Genomic DNA, 17,664 nt, shown 5'->3' with positions numbered 1-17,664 from the left:
TTCTAACATGTACGCTAGTGTATTGATTTTAGCGTTGTTTATTCAGTGTTTAAAGATCGATGATAATCTTACATATGGACTTTGATAAGTTTTTTGTGCATATTAAATTACAAGTGCAATTCTATTTGATCATTAAAGGTATCTTATTTTACGTAATGGATGATCAAGGTGCAGATATTAACATATCTCAGCGATTTCCACCACTGCCAGATGGAAAACGTTACCATTTCTTTATTGTAGCGGCAGACGAGGATCGTCACAAGGTTTCTGACATTGTTTCTCATCTTAGAGAAAGTTTTCAGTTGAAGTGTTTGTTTGAAGCAGAGGATTGTAAACCTGGACAAGATAAGTTTGAGTTCATGAAAAATGGAATGATGCAGTCAGTAAAAGTTGTTTTATTTCTGTCAAAGTCGTTTGCAAAGGACGAAATGTGTAGATATCAACGTAGAATTGCTGTAGCCGCTTCAGTGGATGCGAGAATCCAGTGTATTGTTCCAGTACTGCTTGAAGAAGTTGATGACGACGACGAAACATCCATTATTTCAAATTTGACGTTTGTTAACGCAGAGAGCTCAGAAACTACTGATGTTTCAAGAAAAATTGCAGAATCTGTTGCATGTTCAGGTATGATTATATTTATGCCATTGTAGAGAGTAGAGCGTGACATAATATCAAACACGAGAGGCTTTTTTACATAATGGCATATTATTCAGAGCAAATATCCTTAAAAGCCTTTCATCAGTTTTTTAGCATTTACATCCAGTCTACAAGAGCTCGTAGAAAACGAAATGCTCCCCTTGATACATTCAGTAATTGCACAAGAAACAAATTATTTGCTCACTGTAAACACAAGTTATACTGTTCTGGTTCAATGTGACCTGACCTTTAACCTATTGACCTCAAATTCAGTAGGGGTCGTCTGCTGGTCATAATCAACTTCCCTATTAAGTTTCATGATTATTGGCCCAAGCGTGCTTAGTTATCGTCCGGAAAGGGTTTAACTGTTCCGGGTCTATGTGACCTTGACCTTTGGTCTACTGAACTCAAAGTCTCTAGGAGTCATCTACTGGTCATGACAAACCTCCCTATCAAGTTTCATGATTCTAGGCCCAAGCGTTCTCAAGTAATCGTCCTGAAATGGTTTAACTGTTCTGGGTCACTGTAACTTTTACCTTTGACCTACTGACCTCAGAATCAATAGAGGTCATCTGCTGGTCAGGATTATCCTCTCTATCAACTTTCATGATCCTTGGACAATACATTCCAGAAACCGTTAAATTGTTCCTGGCCAATGTGGCCTTGAACTTTAACTTATTGACCTCAAATTCAATAGAGGTCATCTGCTGATCATGACAAATCTTCCTATTAATTTTCCTGATTTGCCTAGGCCTAAGCGTTCTTGAGTTATTGTCCGGAAAACGTTTAACTGTTCCTGGTCACTGTGACCTTGACCTTTGACCTACTGATCTCAAAATCAATAGGAGTCATTTGCTGGTGATGGCCAACCTTCCTATCAACTTTCACGATCCTAGGCTCAAGCATTCTTGAGTCATCATCCGGAAACCGTTTAACTGTTCCTGGTCACTGTGACCTTGAACTTTGACATATTGACCTCAAAATCAATAAGGGTCATCTACTGGTCATGACCGATCTCCTTATTATCTTTGATGATCCTAGGCCCAAGTGTTCTTGAGTTATCATCCGGAAACCGTTTAACTGTTCAGGGTCACTGTGACCTTGACCTTTGAAATACTGATCTCAAAATCAATAGGAATCATTTGCTGGTAATGACCAACCTCCTTATCAACTTTCATGATCCTAGGCCCAATCGTTCTTGAGTTATCATCCGGAAACGGATTGGTCTACATTCCGACCGACCGACCGACATCTGCAAAAAACAATATACCCCTCCTTCTTCGAAGGGGGGCATAATAAATAAATGCATAAACGGTCGTCTAATGAAACAAACTAGACTGTGCAGATACCCTAAAATCCTGAAAATAAGCCGGTTTTGAAAATTAGCCGATCTCGAAAATAAACCACCATTTCACTACAGGCGAAAAGGGCTCATAAATTAGCCGCACTCACAAATAAGCCGTGCACTTGTTTGTATCACCTTGTAAAACACCAGTGTACATTTACTTATAAGAAAGCATATAAAACGCCCAGTTGATAACACAATGCGGTGTTTATCAGGTATTGTGTACAGTAAATTATTCATACCCGTTGGGTGTTTAAATCTTAGGTGTATTCGTTTGTTAGGCCAGACAAAACTTTTAATGGGTAATTATCTGTAAGCATCTTATTATTATTATTAAGAAATTGTAACAAAACATGTATGTCAAAAGTATTATAATACCGACGTCGATGTTTTTATCAAAATAGAAAAAAAACATGTCATCCGTATCTGCAATATTTTGATTGTCGATGATACGCCTGTTTGTACGCCGTTACCGGATATATGTACTCAAAAGTTCGCCGGACTCAGAAAAAAAAAACGATAGTCCACCTAATCCTTACGAAAATTTAGAATAAGCCGCGGCTTATTTTCGGGATTTCAGGGTATTATCATAATGTAAATTAACTCAAATCTTCATCAGACAGCCGAACTGTCACAGTAATGAGAACGGGATTTGTTTGTAAAGTAAATTCCGACAACACAGCATTGTCAAGAAACAAAACAATGTTACCTTATACTTCCATGTTACACTGATGAAAATAACCGATGCCACATCTTATCTGAAGAAAAGTTTTAAACAAATATGTCTATTGTCACCCAAGGTTCCATTGTCTGGTACCTTCAAATGTGAACATGCTCAAAGATCAGCAATACAGTATATCCACATAACGCTGTAATAACTGTTACAATACAATTTATACTGACAAATTTAAGAAATATAGGCATATACAAGCATCTCTTTTGCACTTTTTAACTACATCTATCAACCAAAACCATGAAATGCAAGCAATAACTATTCAAACCCCATGTCGGTTACCTAATACATCCTGAAATTATTTCCCCACGCACAATAATACTATAGCCCATCCTGCGTGATACAGTGTGGCCCCATCTGCTTATATTTTACTTTTTGAGATTCTATGCTTTCATGTTTTCATATCTTTAATTTGTTTATTTTGTGTTTAGTGATTGACCCCTCTACAGTTAATCGCTACGCTTTTCTATTTGATGGTGCGATAACTAATAATGTGTAGGACTCCATGATGCTTTCCTCCTAAATCCTACATACAATGGACGGAGGGAGTGCTCTTAAAAGTTAGGCTCTTGGTGTTCTGACTTCAGACATGTTGTTGAGTACATTGGTGTAATTATACTTTAGATTTACCTAAATTTTATGTTTAACTTTATAAAACCGTTATTTTTGCACTAATGTTAGAGCCTTTCTCAGCGGGGATTTTATTTACATAGTGGTGTCTAACTTGTTGAAAATAGGATAAGTGCGAGGTTTGCATGCCCTAAATGCGTCTAACCTCCCCCCCCCCGCACCCCCCCAGTTTCCTTTATATAGGTTACTGACCGTTCCAAGGCGGTGTCCCTATTTTCAAGTGGCGTTTTGTCTGTCTTGTATTGTCTGTTGCGTATGTTTTCTTGTTTGTAGTAAGCGTTTTTTTCTTCTTACTCCCCCTATTGCCCCCTCCGGGCGTGGCTGTGTGTTCATCTTTATTACATGTGTGTTTGCGCTATTATGTTTTACGTTGTAGTATGATTGTTATTAAGGAACGTGGTTTTCTCTTTACTTATGTGTCCTTGTTCATCTTTCCTCCCCCGCCCCCTCCGATCCCATTTTGCCCCTTACCATTCCATTCCCCTCCATTTAGCATAAATAAATATGCACTTGTTGGATGTTTGAAGTAACTCGTCTGAATTGTTTTTCCATTACAGCTTCTTTTTGTTTTGGGCTTGCTTTGCGGGTGCGTGGCTCTGGGGCTGTGTGTTTAGTGCTATGTGCTTCCGAGAAGTCTAGTCTTACATTTTATCTTTTGAAGTTTTCATAATAACTTTTCTTTACTCTATTTGTAGGAATCTTTGGAAAATATCCCGTCAATAAGTCCCTTGCAACATCAGTTTTGTAATTTGTTTTTGTATTTTTATGTTTTTATGTCCGAACAGTACTCTGCTTTAGATGACAAAGAGTGCTCTCCACCTTTTTAACTTTTAATACTCTCTTTTTACAGATTTGTATGCCACAATGTTTCCAGGTGAATGCACAAATGTATTTGCAAGGTGTAAGTATATTTACATTCACAAAGTTACGTCGTTTTAAACATTAATAGACAAAAATGATTATGAAATGAAGAGATGAATACCTCATATCGATTGAAAGGTTGTTTGATCAAGGGTTTTCCTTGGTTTCTCTATAGATATTAGATGTTACCATTGAAATCTTAATCATTATAAACAACTCCGAGTGTGATAAAGAACCAAGATGGCAAGAAAATAGCGATTTACTCTACAAGACCGCGTAGTTATGAGTCCTGGCTACACTTTGAGACAAATATCGCGTGCTTGTGGAATTGGTTATTAAGTAAAACATTTAATACATATATCTTTGTCTTTCGGTTTTGTTTTGTTGCTTTATGCATGCCTATATCAGTGCAGCCTTCTAGACAAGGAAACGCATATGTACCAATGAAATTGTTACTGGAGTTGAAACGTTTTCATTTTTGCAGTGTATTAAACATTCTTGGGCTAAAAATCAGGCTGTGTACACGTCATATCGGTTTAATTCCCCGCAGACAGATTCAAGGCGGTGTTCGGCATCATTTAGTTTACTAATTTTCAGTTTTCTGTTTCGTTGCAATTTACGTGTTTCATGTTTGTCGGTTTGTTAGTTAATTGTTCGGACTGGAAAGGTCAAACTCATAAGAGGTGTTTCCTTGTAAATGTTTTTATTAATGTCTAATTGAATGTAATTTTAAAATTGCAGTGTTTTCAGATTTTTCCTTAAGGCAGTTTTTCATTTATGATTTTCAAATTAAGTTAAAACTTCTACAACTTAATATTTCAGAAATTGCTCAGGAAAATAGTTATAATTTATTGTTTATTTATTAGTTGAAAATGGCTACAGCGTTGAAATTCCTGTACGGAGAGACAAACTGCGGTGCAATAGGCCTGCTAGATATAGATTCCGGGTTGACAGAGAAGTACTGAACTTGCTTAAAGACAGCCAAATGAAGGTATTTCAAAGAAATTAAATTCTGTTAACAAAGTTTAACAAAAAGAAAAGTAATAGCGTTAAAACGAGAATGTTTCGGTTGGGAAATTATAGTAGGTATGGGTAGCACTTTTAGATAGGTTTCGAATCATACTAACACAATATATTGAATTAAAAACTTACGCCCTGATTTATAATTTTTGTTTACCTTTCCACTTTCACTTTCGAGCTAAAAATAACGTAGCGCCATCGCGTGATTGGGTACACTGGATGAAGTCCGGGCAACTTTTTTCAGCCTACACACAGTACTTAACACTGTGAAGTACATACTATCTGAGAAGTAGATCCCTCTGAAGCACCAAAAACAAGGCAAACTGTAAATTTGCAGACTCCGTTTACCCGTTTCATCAACCTCTTTTAAGTTTTACAAATCATTTCCATACGAAACTATGAACGAACTTATCGCATCGTGAACAATCGGATTGCAACGTTTGTCGCATCACTGTCTAAACTATCCCAGTTTCTGTTTTTGTCCATACCTTTAATGCCATGTCTAAACTATAAGATACGTTTAAGTTACTTCTCGCGAGGTTCTCATGCTGAATCGTTCATTTCAGGTAGTGGTTCGATTACAGTTTGTCCGAATGTAGTTTTGGCATTCTCCAGTTGTATTGAACTACTTTTTTTCTGCCGAAGAATGACTAAAATATAGACGATGATACTAAATCACACGGAATTTGTCGTTTACCATAACGGGTCCTATACTTTCAGTGCTACTCGGACGATTCTGCTTTGTGAAACTGGATTCACTGGACGTTTAATTATTTGAACGAAATATTGGCAGCTTCATTGGCCTTCATCAGACTTAATTTGAAGCATTTTTGTATGGACCGCTTTCAGATTGATTTATTCAAATATTGTCGCATTATTTAGTTCAGAGACAACCAATTCAAAAACTTACAGGGAATTTACTGGGAGAAGGGTAATCATAGATATGGGAAGAAGGTTATGTTTTACAAATATTGTTCACTGGTCGAAGGTGTGGATTTAAATATATCTGGCTCAAGGGTAACAATTTATGCGGTAGCAAGGCTCTTGTAACGACTTGTACTCACGAACAGCTCTGTATTAAACCTTTTCTATTTCATCCTTGTTCGCACCTGTAACAAACTGCGTCAGCTCTGTTCCATTTAGTATATAAGCTCGCATCAAATACAAAATGAATAAGGCGAGCTATATAGACTATCGATTTGCTCGATGGAATGGAACATCAGGAGGTAACAGCTTTAATAGCTATAGACCTTAGTGCGGCATTTGATACCGTTGATCATGACATCCTAGTCGACGTACTGAAAAATCAATATGGTGTTTGTGGTTCAGCACTGGAATGGGTGGATTCGTACCTACGACCTCGTAGCTGTAGTGTGAGGGTTGATAAAACATCATCATCTCAGCGTGATCTAACATGTAGTGTTCCGCAAGGAAGTTGTTTGGGCCCCTGGCTCTATTTGACCTATGCCGGGACGCTCTTTGACATTGTACCCCTATCTATTTCTGTGTTTGGATTTGCAGATGACCATACTGCAAACGTTCGTTTTCAGCCGACAATCATCGCAGAAAAGACTGCAATTCAAGACCTTCAAAATTGTGCTACTGTTATTAATGATTGGATGAACAGTAACAAACTAAAAATGAACACATCTAAAACAGAATTTATAATGTTTGGTAGTCGCCAACAGTTGAATAAGTGTTCCACCACAGACATTGAAATATGCAGTGATAAAATCAAAGTGCAGAGTTGTATTAGATACTTAGGCGCTTTTCTAGATGACACACTTAATTTCAAGGAGCATATAAAAAGGAAATGTAAAACTGCATTGTTGAATTATTTCAAGATCAAAAGTATCCGTAAATACCTAACCAAAGAAGCCACTGAAATATTGGTTATGTCATTAGTAATTTTTCACTTGGATTACTGTAATGTTATTCTTTATGGTGTTGCTAATTGTGAAGTAGGTAAATTACAACGTATTCAGAATATGTGCGCCAAACTTGTTCTCAACCGTAAGATGCGTGATAGTTCAAAACAGGCATTATATGATTTGCACTGGCTACTTATGAAGGCAAGAATCAATTTTAAGATCCTTACTTATACGTACAACTGCTTTGTTGGTAATGCTCCTCAATATCTAATAGAACTTTTGTCTAGTAAAATTTCAAAACGTACACTACGTTCGTCAGAATCATCAGTAGGATGCTACGTTGTCCCTTATAACAAGAAAAAACATTCAGTGACAGAAGCTTCAGTACGGTTGGACCAAAACTTTGGAACGAACTTCCATTAAATCTCAGACAAAGTGAATCAGTTAAAATCTTCAAAAAACAGTTGAAAACTCACTTCTAAGACTACTATTCATTGTTCTAAAATTCATACTACAGCAATTACATTGAAGCAAATCAAGACTTTGTGTTAATACTGATGAATTGTTTTTACTGTTTTTAATGCACGAGTGTACAACGCCATTGAAGATGCTTTGTGTGTTTAAATAGGCGTTTAAGAAAATTCTCAAGTTTCAAGTTTCAAGACCAAAAGCTGCTTTTGTTTAATTCAGATTTATTTCAATTGTATATTTTGTTTTAAAACGTGTCACTATTATTGTTAAATGATGAACACGCAGTACATGTGCCTTCTTTCTGTTCTTAGATGTAACAAAGGTAATAAATACCAATGTGAAGCAGTATTGTATAAACAACCAAGTTTGTTACTCAGTTTTGTTCTTTTTTATAATTCAATGACTTGGATTCAGTGTTTTAATATTTTCTGAATCTTGTCGTTGACAGAATTTCCACTCAAGCCGGTATGAGTGTCATTTGTAACAGACGTTTACAAAAACTGCTACAAAATGATTTACATAGTTTGTTTGATTTTTCTCTTTAAGGTTCCCGAAAACTTATTAAAGGATATTGTGAAGTTTGTGAACAAGGAAAGCATTATGAAATACTATGACTGTTTAAAGAAACGGAATATCTGTTGCTGGGGATTTTTCCTAATGATGCCAATTTGTCTATTGTTTGGCGTTATGATATCATTGATTGTCATTCTTTCGACTTGCTCACAAGATAGACCAGACCCTGAGACGTTTGTCTTCGATTTCAGTGGAATATTATTATTATTAGGTGGAGTGGTTGCTGAAGTACATTCAACTGTGTTGATTGCAATGATATTGGCCGTTCCAAAGCTATGCCACCGTGAAAAGGTAATAAATTAAGTGGAACAACTTTAATTATCAAACATTTCTTAGATTTTATATGCACAAAGATGACGATATTCCAAAGTTAAATTGGTGTGTCGTTCTGACGTTATTCCACCTGTGTTGTCTATTATTGCTGAATTATTTATTGAAAAATATAACCATAACCATGGTAATATATAACCAATAATGAGAACCTTCATGTTTACAGGCCTATTTCTATAAAAAGGGTAAAAGCAAGGTTGCATTTGTTACCGTAATTCTGCATTCCTTAGTTTTTACAAAGGAAGTTTTGTTAAAACTAAAGGTTTTCATTAACATAAAACTATTGTATATCATTAATTGTAAACTGAATATTTTTTATTATTGTAGAAAGACATTGCCCCCCAAACAAAAATATGCAGCCGATTCTTAAGAAGATGCATTGAAAATGACATCATTATTGTCTTCAGTGGAAGGAAAGACCGCCGTCCCAGTGTATCCTTCATGCTTATTACGTGGAAAAGCATGTAGCTCATACTTGTTCAACTAAATATATTCCATAGTTTTGATGCTTAAAAAACTGAAGGCAATGCTGGTAAATATGTTTGTAATCGCACGAGTGTATGACATGCCTACAGATGAAATTATGTAAGACTTTTGCCATCCATTGTGCTATAAATGAAGAAAGTTTGAATAAAAATCTTTGAACTACTTTATTTCAGCTCAATTTACCTTAACTAAGACTTAGCTTCGTGTGGTTCGATATAATTTCGGAAAATGTCGGGTAAGTACAGGTTTTATGCTATGCTTGACTGAAACGTGAAGATAAAACATAAATCAGGGCTAACATTAAACCCAGGACATCTTTGAGGATACACCCAGATTTTGTCGTAATGTAACTGTTTATATTATATGTAACATTCAGAATTATATAGACACAGAAATGAATTGTAGTATTGAAAACAGATAGATAATTGACTCATTCAATCAGGGCTGTTATATTTCGATCTTCTAAGATCGTTCAGCACGACTTTTATGTCGTGTTATTGATACTGTTTAGTTTCTCAGAATGACCAGTTCGGCCTGGGTGGTTCCAATACTCCCGCTTTCATAGCCTCGGGTATTGTATAATCACCCTTGGATATGGTGTCTGCGTTTTAATTTTGTCTTTTGACAGTTCCTGTGATATGCAGGCTCCATAACCACAGATCCACTTTCTAAATTCCAGTTTGTTTAGTTCTGCCCGTTGTTTTCTCATTTAGGGCAAACCCATTACTTTATCTGGGGATCAAACGCCGCTTTTCATGGAATTACACGCCTCAACACGTGTATCATTGAAGGTTCCACGTGCACCGCCGTTTGAATACATCTGCGGATGTCTCTAAATTGCTTTTTGTACTTATCACATGTGTAAATGTTGAGTTCTGCTCAACCCGGGGCTAGAGGGCGTCCACTACCGTCCATGAACAGGCTCAATCAAACCGAGTCTGCAACATTTTTGTTTCTGTCGTGTTGAGCGACATGTGAAGTTTCCGCTTTTTCTATTTAGGTAAGTATGAAAATGGGGAAGAAATGCAACCTTTTATAATCAGTAATGTATATAGAAAAGTAATATTTGTAGGAAATTGATATATTTCTATTACATTATTGACTCAGCTATAAATCAGTTTCTATTCTTTTTTATTTGTTCAAAATTTTATAAGGATTAGCGACACCTGTGTTAGTATAGTGTTGAAAAAGCCATAGAGCTTGTATGTAATATTTGAATTGAATTGTTAAAAAAATTATACGCCACCGAAACAAATGTCGTATCCAAGGTAGTTCTGTTCTGTAGTGACGTTTAGAACAGTTTTAGAACGGGATACAGAATATTTATTGTAATGCGTCCGCCAACAGAAGCCTTTCTTGGATAAACATATGGTTAATCAGGTTGAGCACCAACCTTATTCTCCTGGCCTGTGTCCCTTTGACTTTTCCCTACTTCCCTTGCTAAAGAAAATGCTTATAGGTAAATATAATGCCATTGGAAGTGACCTTGGTTTTGTTTTTTTACAATATATAAACAACATATCAATCATATCAAGGGGAGACTACTTTGCAACCTTTAGGTCATGGATAAGAAGATAAGTGTAATTCCTATACAGGGATGGCTTGAAAACTGTCTTAATCTGATTGATACTTTAGACATACGAAGACCAATGACAGAATTTATTTAATCACACCCGTAAAAACATGTTGCGAGTCTTGTTTTTCCCTCTTGTTTTCCGTCTATGGTTCTATGAAAACTTTACTGATTGCCTCCTTTTGATCTTCAGGCTAGTTTTCCTAGTTATGTTGCGAAATGTTTCAAGCCAAACCTGTTTGAGATGTGGAAGTCTGGTGAGCGATACTAGTATAGTGTTATCGTGGTCCCTTGTTCTACATTTATCTCTCTGCAGGCCGCAAAATCTAATCTGTCCCCAGGGTTGAAAATTATGTCTTTCTGTACATAATGTATTTGTCCATCAGTTTATTATAGTATTTATGAACTGTAGTAATTGGATGTTTTATGAATTTCCATAATATAAAATGACAGAAAACTATCCCGTTAACCCATGATTGACAGATGTTATGAAATGACGATGTTTTTACATTTCGATTGTGTTATGTTATTACATAATAAATTCGTTTATTTATTATTATTACTGTAACAGGTAAATAAATAAAAACTTTATTACCTTTTTTCTATTTTAAGGACTACCTTGAAAACGTTATTCGAGGATATGATGACATAATTGCGGCTGTAAATGTCTCTGCCAAGGTAGGTTGAGTGATTGTAAGTGGTCATCCGCAAATTAAACAGACATGGCATATTGAGGCTGTAAATATCTCGGCCAAGGTAGGCTGAGTAATTGTAAGTGGTCTTCAGAAATTTAAACAGACGTGGAATTGAGCATATTCTAAATAAATCAGTTCGGACATATTATGAGTATGCTTAATTTAACTAAAGCTAATGCCCAATATATTGTTAGCACGAATCTAAATGCTTTTCTGTGGTTCAATTTGACGGGTTTATTCCATGTCAATAATATATAAATTGTTCACTCTTTACGAACAGTAGAAAAATTGATGTTTGTTGTTACGTCAGTAGAAAATAAAATCTACCAATTTGAAAGACAATTATGCAACTAAATAAAAAGCTTAAAAGGAGTTCTATCAGCTAGATCTTAAAAAATTAATGATAAAAAAGGAGCCCAAAAATAGATATAACAACACTGACACAAGTTTTATTGTCAATGTGTGATAAAATATTACATTTTAAATGCATCAAAGATAATTATATTTTGCACTTTGTAAGATTCCTTGTAATAAAAAGTTTGCAACTCTGACGATATTATCTCTATCAATTGGAAACTAAAATGAACTACTTATTGTTTTGGTTCATAGAATATATCAGCGGTCCATCGGATATGAGGTTTTATCCATAGTTCAAAAACATGAAAATGCGGCGTCCCGACGACGCAAGGTCTATTATCATGGAAACACTGACATATGATAAATGACACCACACAATTTAGACAAAATGTACGCAATAACCTTGTAACTAAATTAAATGTTTTTCTTTATAGGAATACATTGAAATCTTAATTGAAGAGCGTGCGGCAGAAATGTCAAAAATCATGTCAAAAGGTTATGATGACCTTCCAGATGCATCGTACAAACGGCACAATTTAAGGAAAGGAAAGGCGTGTCTTTGCCAACAAATAGAGGCACATCTACGTTCAGTTCAACAAATACAGGAACAACACTAAATTAAATAATGAATAGTAAATATCAGACTAAATTTGTCAAATCTGTATGTAAAAAACGGTGCCTGGACAACAAAGTACAGTGAAACTTACTAGAGAGACCATGTCTATAAATAGACCACTTACGTTATGTTGTATTAAGAAACCACTTGTTTTCAGAGACCACTCTTTGCTATGATTCCCTTGGTGGTTTCTTAAATTTCAGATTCTTCTCTTTCAGTTCCGATCGAGAGGGGCGGGGAGCGGGGGGGGGGGGGGGGGGGGGGGGGGGGGGGGGGGGGGGGGGGGGGGTTGCATAAAAAATCCTCATAAAGTCAGAGATATCATTTGCATTCATGAAATAAATAATATTCGGGCTGATTTTTGAAAGGGCCTATACATTTTGATTCATCGTATTGAAGGTCATATGTTCATTTACGACTGATTTTTTTTATTTAAATCTACATCGAAAACAAATCTGTTAACTTAAATGTAAACAAAATTCTGTTTTTGTGATTATGAAAACTTGTGTGAGGTCCATTCTTGCTTTCATTTTTGTCTGTCAGTCAAAAGATCAAGCACATGACCTTATCTTTTTTATTTGAAGAAGGACATCGGACATTATGCTAGGGATTTTGCCCTAAGTTCAATGCTATTTCTTGACTTCAGTTTGGTCCCTAACTGTACTTCAGTTATTTCCACCCGAGTGCCCATGATAACACTGATGCATTGATCATATTGTTTGTTTTCTATACATCTATTGCTATACTGTATTTATACACATGTACAATACTGACCGGGCATTATGTGGAGGGTTATTATTGAATACATGCAGTGGTGTAGCTAGCCATACATTGGCGTAGTTGGCCTTTTTCAGTTGAAACGGACGGAGGGGTGCAGGAGACTGCCTATTCCACTGTGGGTTCAGGGGTGCCTTACTTTTAGCATTTTATATCAGTGGAACAGAACTTCTCTAGCTAGTATCAACATTTATATAGATATTCTTGGGGTGTCTGTGTTAGTTCTTTGAGGTCCTTACTAGTATTTCGGTTGGCTTCAAAATAAGTTTCAGACGTGTGAGCGAATTGATGTTAATTCTGGGGGTGTCAGTGTTAGTTCTGGGCGAGTCAGTATTAGTTCTATGGGTGTCAGTGTAAGTTCTGGAAGCAACTGGGTTTGTTAATGAGATGGTGTCTGGTGTAGTTCTGTTATGGTATAGGATGCTGGATCGAATAAAAGCAAATGTTGCTCTTTAAATGCATTCTAGGTTCGCTTCAACTGTGACCTACAAAAGGTAATAAATTTGCACCTAAGTGGCACTATTCCCATAGAAGTTCGTCTGTATTTCTTTGTCATGTTTACGTTGAAGACACAGATGTAATATGTCGAAGCCACTTGCTTGGCTCTTGACTTACGACAGATGCAGTTGTCTCAATCCTGATGACACTCAATCGACGGACTTAGACTGTCAAGAGGTAACAGATCTGATTAAAAAATTCATAAATTCATAAGATATACTTATAACGATCTGTCTGCTTTCTAGCTTGACTTTCTATGTCCGCTATTTATTTAGTTTAGTGTTTTCTGTGCTTGAAATATTTACAAAAATAAATAAAGCTGTAGATATGTAAGGTTTAGGAAACACATGCAATAAGTGTCAAATATTTATGTAAAAATTTATATGCTGACACCCTGTACGTAGTTTTTTTTCAATTTTAAACACTTTCCCCCCTGTGACCAAGTACCATTTGTTGCAGTATACGTATATAATAATTATTTACAAAGGCATGTGAACTATTTTGTTGCGTCACTGGGGGGAAAGATGTTTAAAACATAAAAACGATCTGTGATCATTATTTTAATAGAAAAGAGAATGAGAAATGTCTACAAAGTCTTCTTTTTGTTCATAAACTTGTAAAATGAAGTCGCATTTATCAAGAAATGGTCTTCAACTATCGTAGTATCGTAACTATGCAATTTCAGAAGTCTACCCCTATGTCACATTTTCCTTAATCGGATAGGCAATCTGAATAGGAAAACGTCCGAGGTCCTTTTCGGAGTTTATACTGAAGTTTTAAAAAATCAGGGTTTAATCAAGTTTTACATTGTAGAATCTTCTTAAACAAGGAAACATTAACAATAAATTCTGCGATTACAATCGTTCTAATTTTACAATACAATTCTTAATTTAAGGAGAATTTTGTGTGGACTGGCATTGGATATATAATAGCGATGACATTTTCCTATACGCAAAGGGTGCAGTCAGTACAAAAAACAACAAGTATGTCGTTGTAGATTCGTCTATATAAATTGCATTGATTATACCAGTACACTTTCTTTTATTTAAACTAGTCGTAAATAAAATTATGTTATCACGTCAGATACGTCACAAAATATACGAATAAGATGTTTATTTCCATTTGTCTTGCATCAAAATATACTGCTAACAATCAAAATGTGGTTAAATAGTTTTGAAAATGTCCTACTTTCACTTACATAGCCAGTCGGTTTAAACACTAGACATCCGCTGAAGAGGGACAAAAAGCTGGGTAAAGATTTTAATCCGCCATCATGACTGGATCCAAAAGACATTGGTCAAGAAATGTGTCAATATTGGTGCGCAATAGCTCAAGATTTACCACTTGTGAATCACGGTAAAGTTTTAGACTTTTTAGATATACTGATGTGCGTGCCGCAGGGAGCGGTGGTCTAGTGGATAAAGTGTTGGCCGCTCAATCCAGGGGTCGTGGGTTCGAGCTCCGCCCCACTGGGGCCACGACCATGACTTCTCATATGACACCAGTGCTGGATTTTCCAGGAAGCGGACTCGGGAGTGGTTTTAATAACCTTGAAGCTTTCATCACAATCGAGCTAAAACAAATTAGTATAAACTAAGCTTCTTTTTTTTCACTAGGACTTTTTGATTTAATACATACACCAGATCCCTTATATGTAACGATCTGCTTTTCATTTTAGGAATGATATCATGTTAGAACATGTTTTATGTGTTTTTTTCCGGAGAGGATGGGCGTTAACACCAGTTTTCAATAGTATTTCAGTTCTTTAACGGTGGACAGTTAATCTAACCAGTGTTCCCGGATTATGTACAAGTACGAAATTTATATAGTGCAAAGATAAATGGCAAAATCAGAGGAAAGTAGATCAGTATACATGCTATCCTAGATTTATTGAAGTTGTAAGAAAAACTAAAAACAAAACAAATGGTTAAATTATATATTTAATGAACCTGATATAACAGATCTTGACCATTCGTTGCGTCTAACAACTGTGGTCAATGCATTTAGAAGATATACAAATGGAACAACTTTTACTGACTGCATTATTCCAACTTTCATCAACTCAAACTTATCCCGTTTTGATATGCAGTCTGTTGCTCCAAATAAACACTTCAACTGAAAACTTTCTCTAAAATGAGAATCAAATTCAAAATCTTTGTGACCCTCGTTTGACGCTACCACAAAAAGAAATAATAAAGTATTCCATTCAGCAGTGATAGAAATATAATGTTTTAGCATCACTGAGTCAAACATTAGGAACGCAAAAAGCCTTCACCATCATCAGAATTTTCATTTATTAGCCTTTGCCTTTCTCCATCTCGAGGTCTTCTTACGCAGAAGTGTACAAACCAGGATTTCTGAAATAAAAAGTGTACGAAGGCCTCCAAGCATATTTTCACAAACAGATTTAATTTCAATTAATAATTGTATAGAATGAAAATTTTGGAAACGTGGAATAAAATCATTAGTCTTACCAGTTTTTTAGACGAAAATTGTTTTGTTGATAAATAAAGCCATACAAGTAGAATGTAAACAAAGTTTGCAATAACAGCAGAAAGTATGAGCAACCATATCATTGTTTGGTCTAAACATGGATTTTCATTGATGTCAGCTCTGGTATAATAGTATTTCTTCGGATTTGAATAGTCATAATTATATTTAGTGTCCATCGTAACGTAAATGTATCCATCCGGACACCGTTGTAAACACTGTCTATTATACAGTACTGGTTTAGTGCATTCTGTCACATTTATACAGTTGGATCCATTTAGAACTTGTCCCGAACCACAATATGTGTCGTATTTGCCCTTATAAAACATAATGGATATTTCTTTATCTTTGTCCGCGTCACAAAATACCTAAAATACACATAAATGATTATAAACTTAACATCTCCTTTCAACAGGTTGATGATTACAGTTATATGGCCGACGACGTACAAGCTATATTTAATACACTGAGTTAACTTACAAGCTATGTTAAAGATAACAATGATTAATAATTGCAAAAGGTGGACGCTATCTAACTTACAGTTTATCAACAGTTACAACAACTGAAAGCTTCATATTATTCAAATGTACGCTTCACTAAATGAATTCAATGTTGTTGTTTTTTTTTTGTTTTTTTTTTGTTGGTTTTAACGTCGCATCGACACAACTGTAATATGGCGAATTCTCAGTTTTGATGGGGGAGCTCCGTCTCCGTGCATTATTTCATCACGGGCGGGCATCTGGGTAGAACAACCGACCTTCCGTAAACCAGCTGGATGGCTTCCTCACATAAATGAATTCACCAGTAAAATCGCAATAAACAGTTTAACAGTAAAATAAGTCACAAAACTAAGCGTAGAACATATAATTATATCATATTAAAGGTTAATTAACGATATAACATATTTCTAAAAGGAAATTATTCAGATATCAAGTATAATATAACTTGGAAAACATTAATCAACAAGATCAAATAACTGTAGCGTTTCAATTCTGATCAGTGCAGATTGTGTAATTAAAGACGTTGAGCTACTGCGGTCAACTATAAAACTTGTAATAAACCAGAAGGTAACGAAAATTGATAAAAACTGGGCACCATGGTAGCAACGACTAGACTTGGGTAAAGACATACATCTGATCAGGGTCCGGCACGGGAAACTAAAACCCCAGAACATCCTAAAATGGCCTACTTTTATCACTAGAATAATTTTTATTATCAATTATAGAGAAATGATTAAGCATAACCATAGCGTCGATCAATATTACGATCTTAATGTAGTGTATTTGCTTTTAACCTGAGAAAATGTTTTGTGTACAAACATAAATTCTTTTATCTACTCATAAAATACTAAAACAAGAACTTCACAATGATATATGACAATGTTCAATGGAAAAGAAACTCAACTTACATCTTGTATCAGCTGACAAAGCCCTGTAAAGTAAATAATGCAAATAATATTGTGTTTAAACATATCTGCACGCACTTTACTTGATATCCTTGTTATCTTGATTTCATTCTAAATATAGTCAAGCGTAATGTCCCTAGCAACGCTATTGATTGAAACTTGATTTAATAGCGTTTATAAAGTATTGTAATGCTGTGTAAAATAATTTGTGTCATGTTAAAAGAGGACTACTTAAATTGTATCAGATGAACTAGAAATTTCAAGCTTACCGTATAATATGACCCAGTATAAATGCAC

The 17,664-nt window shown here is 35.5% G+C and overlaps 2 protein-coding genes across 3 annotated transcripts; one reads left to right on the top strand and one right to left on the bottom strand.

Moving 5' to 3' along the window:
- Nucleotides 1–8: 8 nt before the first annotated feature.
- LOC123536367 (uncharacterized) lies at nt 9–12,420 on the top strand. 2 transcript variants are annotated; one of them, XM_053528658.1, is made up of 8 exons: nt 10–624; nt 4,195–4,245; nt 5,072–5,196; nt 8,114–8,431; nt 8,798–8,902; nt 9,156–9,191; nt 11,142–11,207; nt 12,016–12,420. In XM_053528658.1, exons 1-8 carry the CDS (start codon nt 60–62, stop codon nt 12,196–12,198), a joined length of 1,449 nt encoding a protein of 482 aa, XP_053384633.1. In that variant the 5' UTR covers nt 10–59; the 3' UTR covers nt 12,199–12,420. The 2 variants fall into 2 exon arrangements, with proteins under 2 accessions (XP_053384634.1, XP_053384633.1); XM_053528659.1 differs by lacking the exons at nt 11,142–11,207; nt 12,016–12,420 and adding an exon at nt 9,670–11,026 and having other exon boundaries at nt 9–624.
- Nucleotides 12,421–15,394: 2,974 nt separating this feature from the next.
- LOC128550185 (uncharacterized) lies at nt 15,395–17,556 on the bottom strand. The gene is made up of 3 exons (XM_053528657.1): nt 17,371–17,556; nt 15,947–16,330; nt 15,395–15,829 (listed from the first exon to the last, which is right to left on the bottom strand). Exons 1-3 carry the CDS (start codon nt 17,431–17,433, stop codon nt 15,725–15,727), a joined length of 552 nt encoding a protein of 183 aa, XP_053384632.1. The 5' UTR covers nt 17,434–17,556; the 3' UTR covers nt 15,395–15,724.
- Between the last annotated feature and the right edge of the window lie 108 nt (nt 17,557–17,664).

Source organism: Mercenaria mercenaria, chromosome 17 (genome assembly GCF_021730395.1).
Source record: "Mercenaria mercenaria strain notata chromosome 17, MADL_Memer_1, whole genome shotgun sequence".
In the NCBI taxonomy this organism is placed as follows: Eukaryota; Metazoa; Mollusca; class Bivalvia; order Venerida; family Veneridae; genus Mercenaria; species Mercenaria mercenaria.
Note: the sequence above shows the minus strand (reverse complement) of the source record. Positions and strands in the feature narration are given on the sequence as shown.

What these genes read in the sequence shown, in the direction of transcription:
- LOC123536367 (XM_053528658.1), top strand. Translation starts at nt 60, where the DNA reads ATGATAATCTTACATATGGACTTTGATAAGTTTTTTGTGCATATTAAA. An exon ending in CACAAATGTATTTGCAAGGT is followed by an intron (nt 4,246 to 5,071) that starts GTAAGTATATTT and finishes TTTATTTATTAG; the next exon opens with TTGAAAATGGCTACAGCGTT. An exon ending in TTAAAGACAGCCAAATGAAG is followed by an intron (nt 5,197 to 8,113) that starts GTATTTCAAAGA and finishes TTTCTCTTTAAG; the next exon opens with GTTCCCGAAAACTTATTAAA.
- LOC128550185 (XM_053528657.1), bottom strand. Translation starts at nt 17,433, where the DNA reads ATGTTTAAACACAATATTATTTGCATTATTTACTTTACAGGGCTTTGT. An exon ending in TTTGTCAGCTGATACAAGAT is followed by an intron (nt 16,331 to 17,370) that starts GTAAGTTGAGTT and finishes TGTGTATTTTAG; the next exon opens with GTATTTTGTGACGCGGACAA. An exon ending in AATTTTCGTCTAAAAAACTG is followed by an intron (nt 15,830 to 15,946) that starts GTAAGACTAATG and finishes TTTTTATTTCAG; the next exon opens with AAATCCTGGTTTGTACACTT.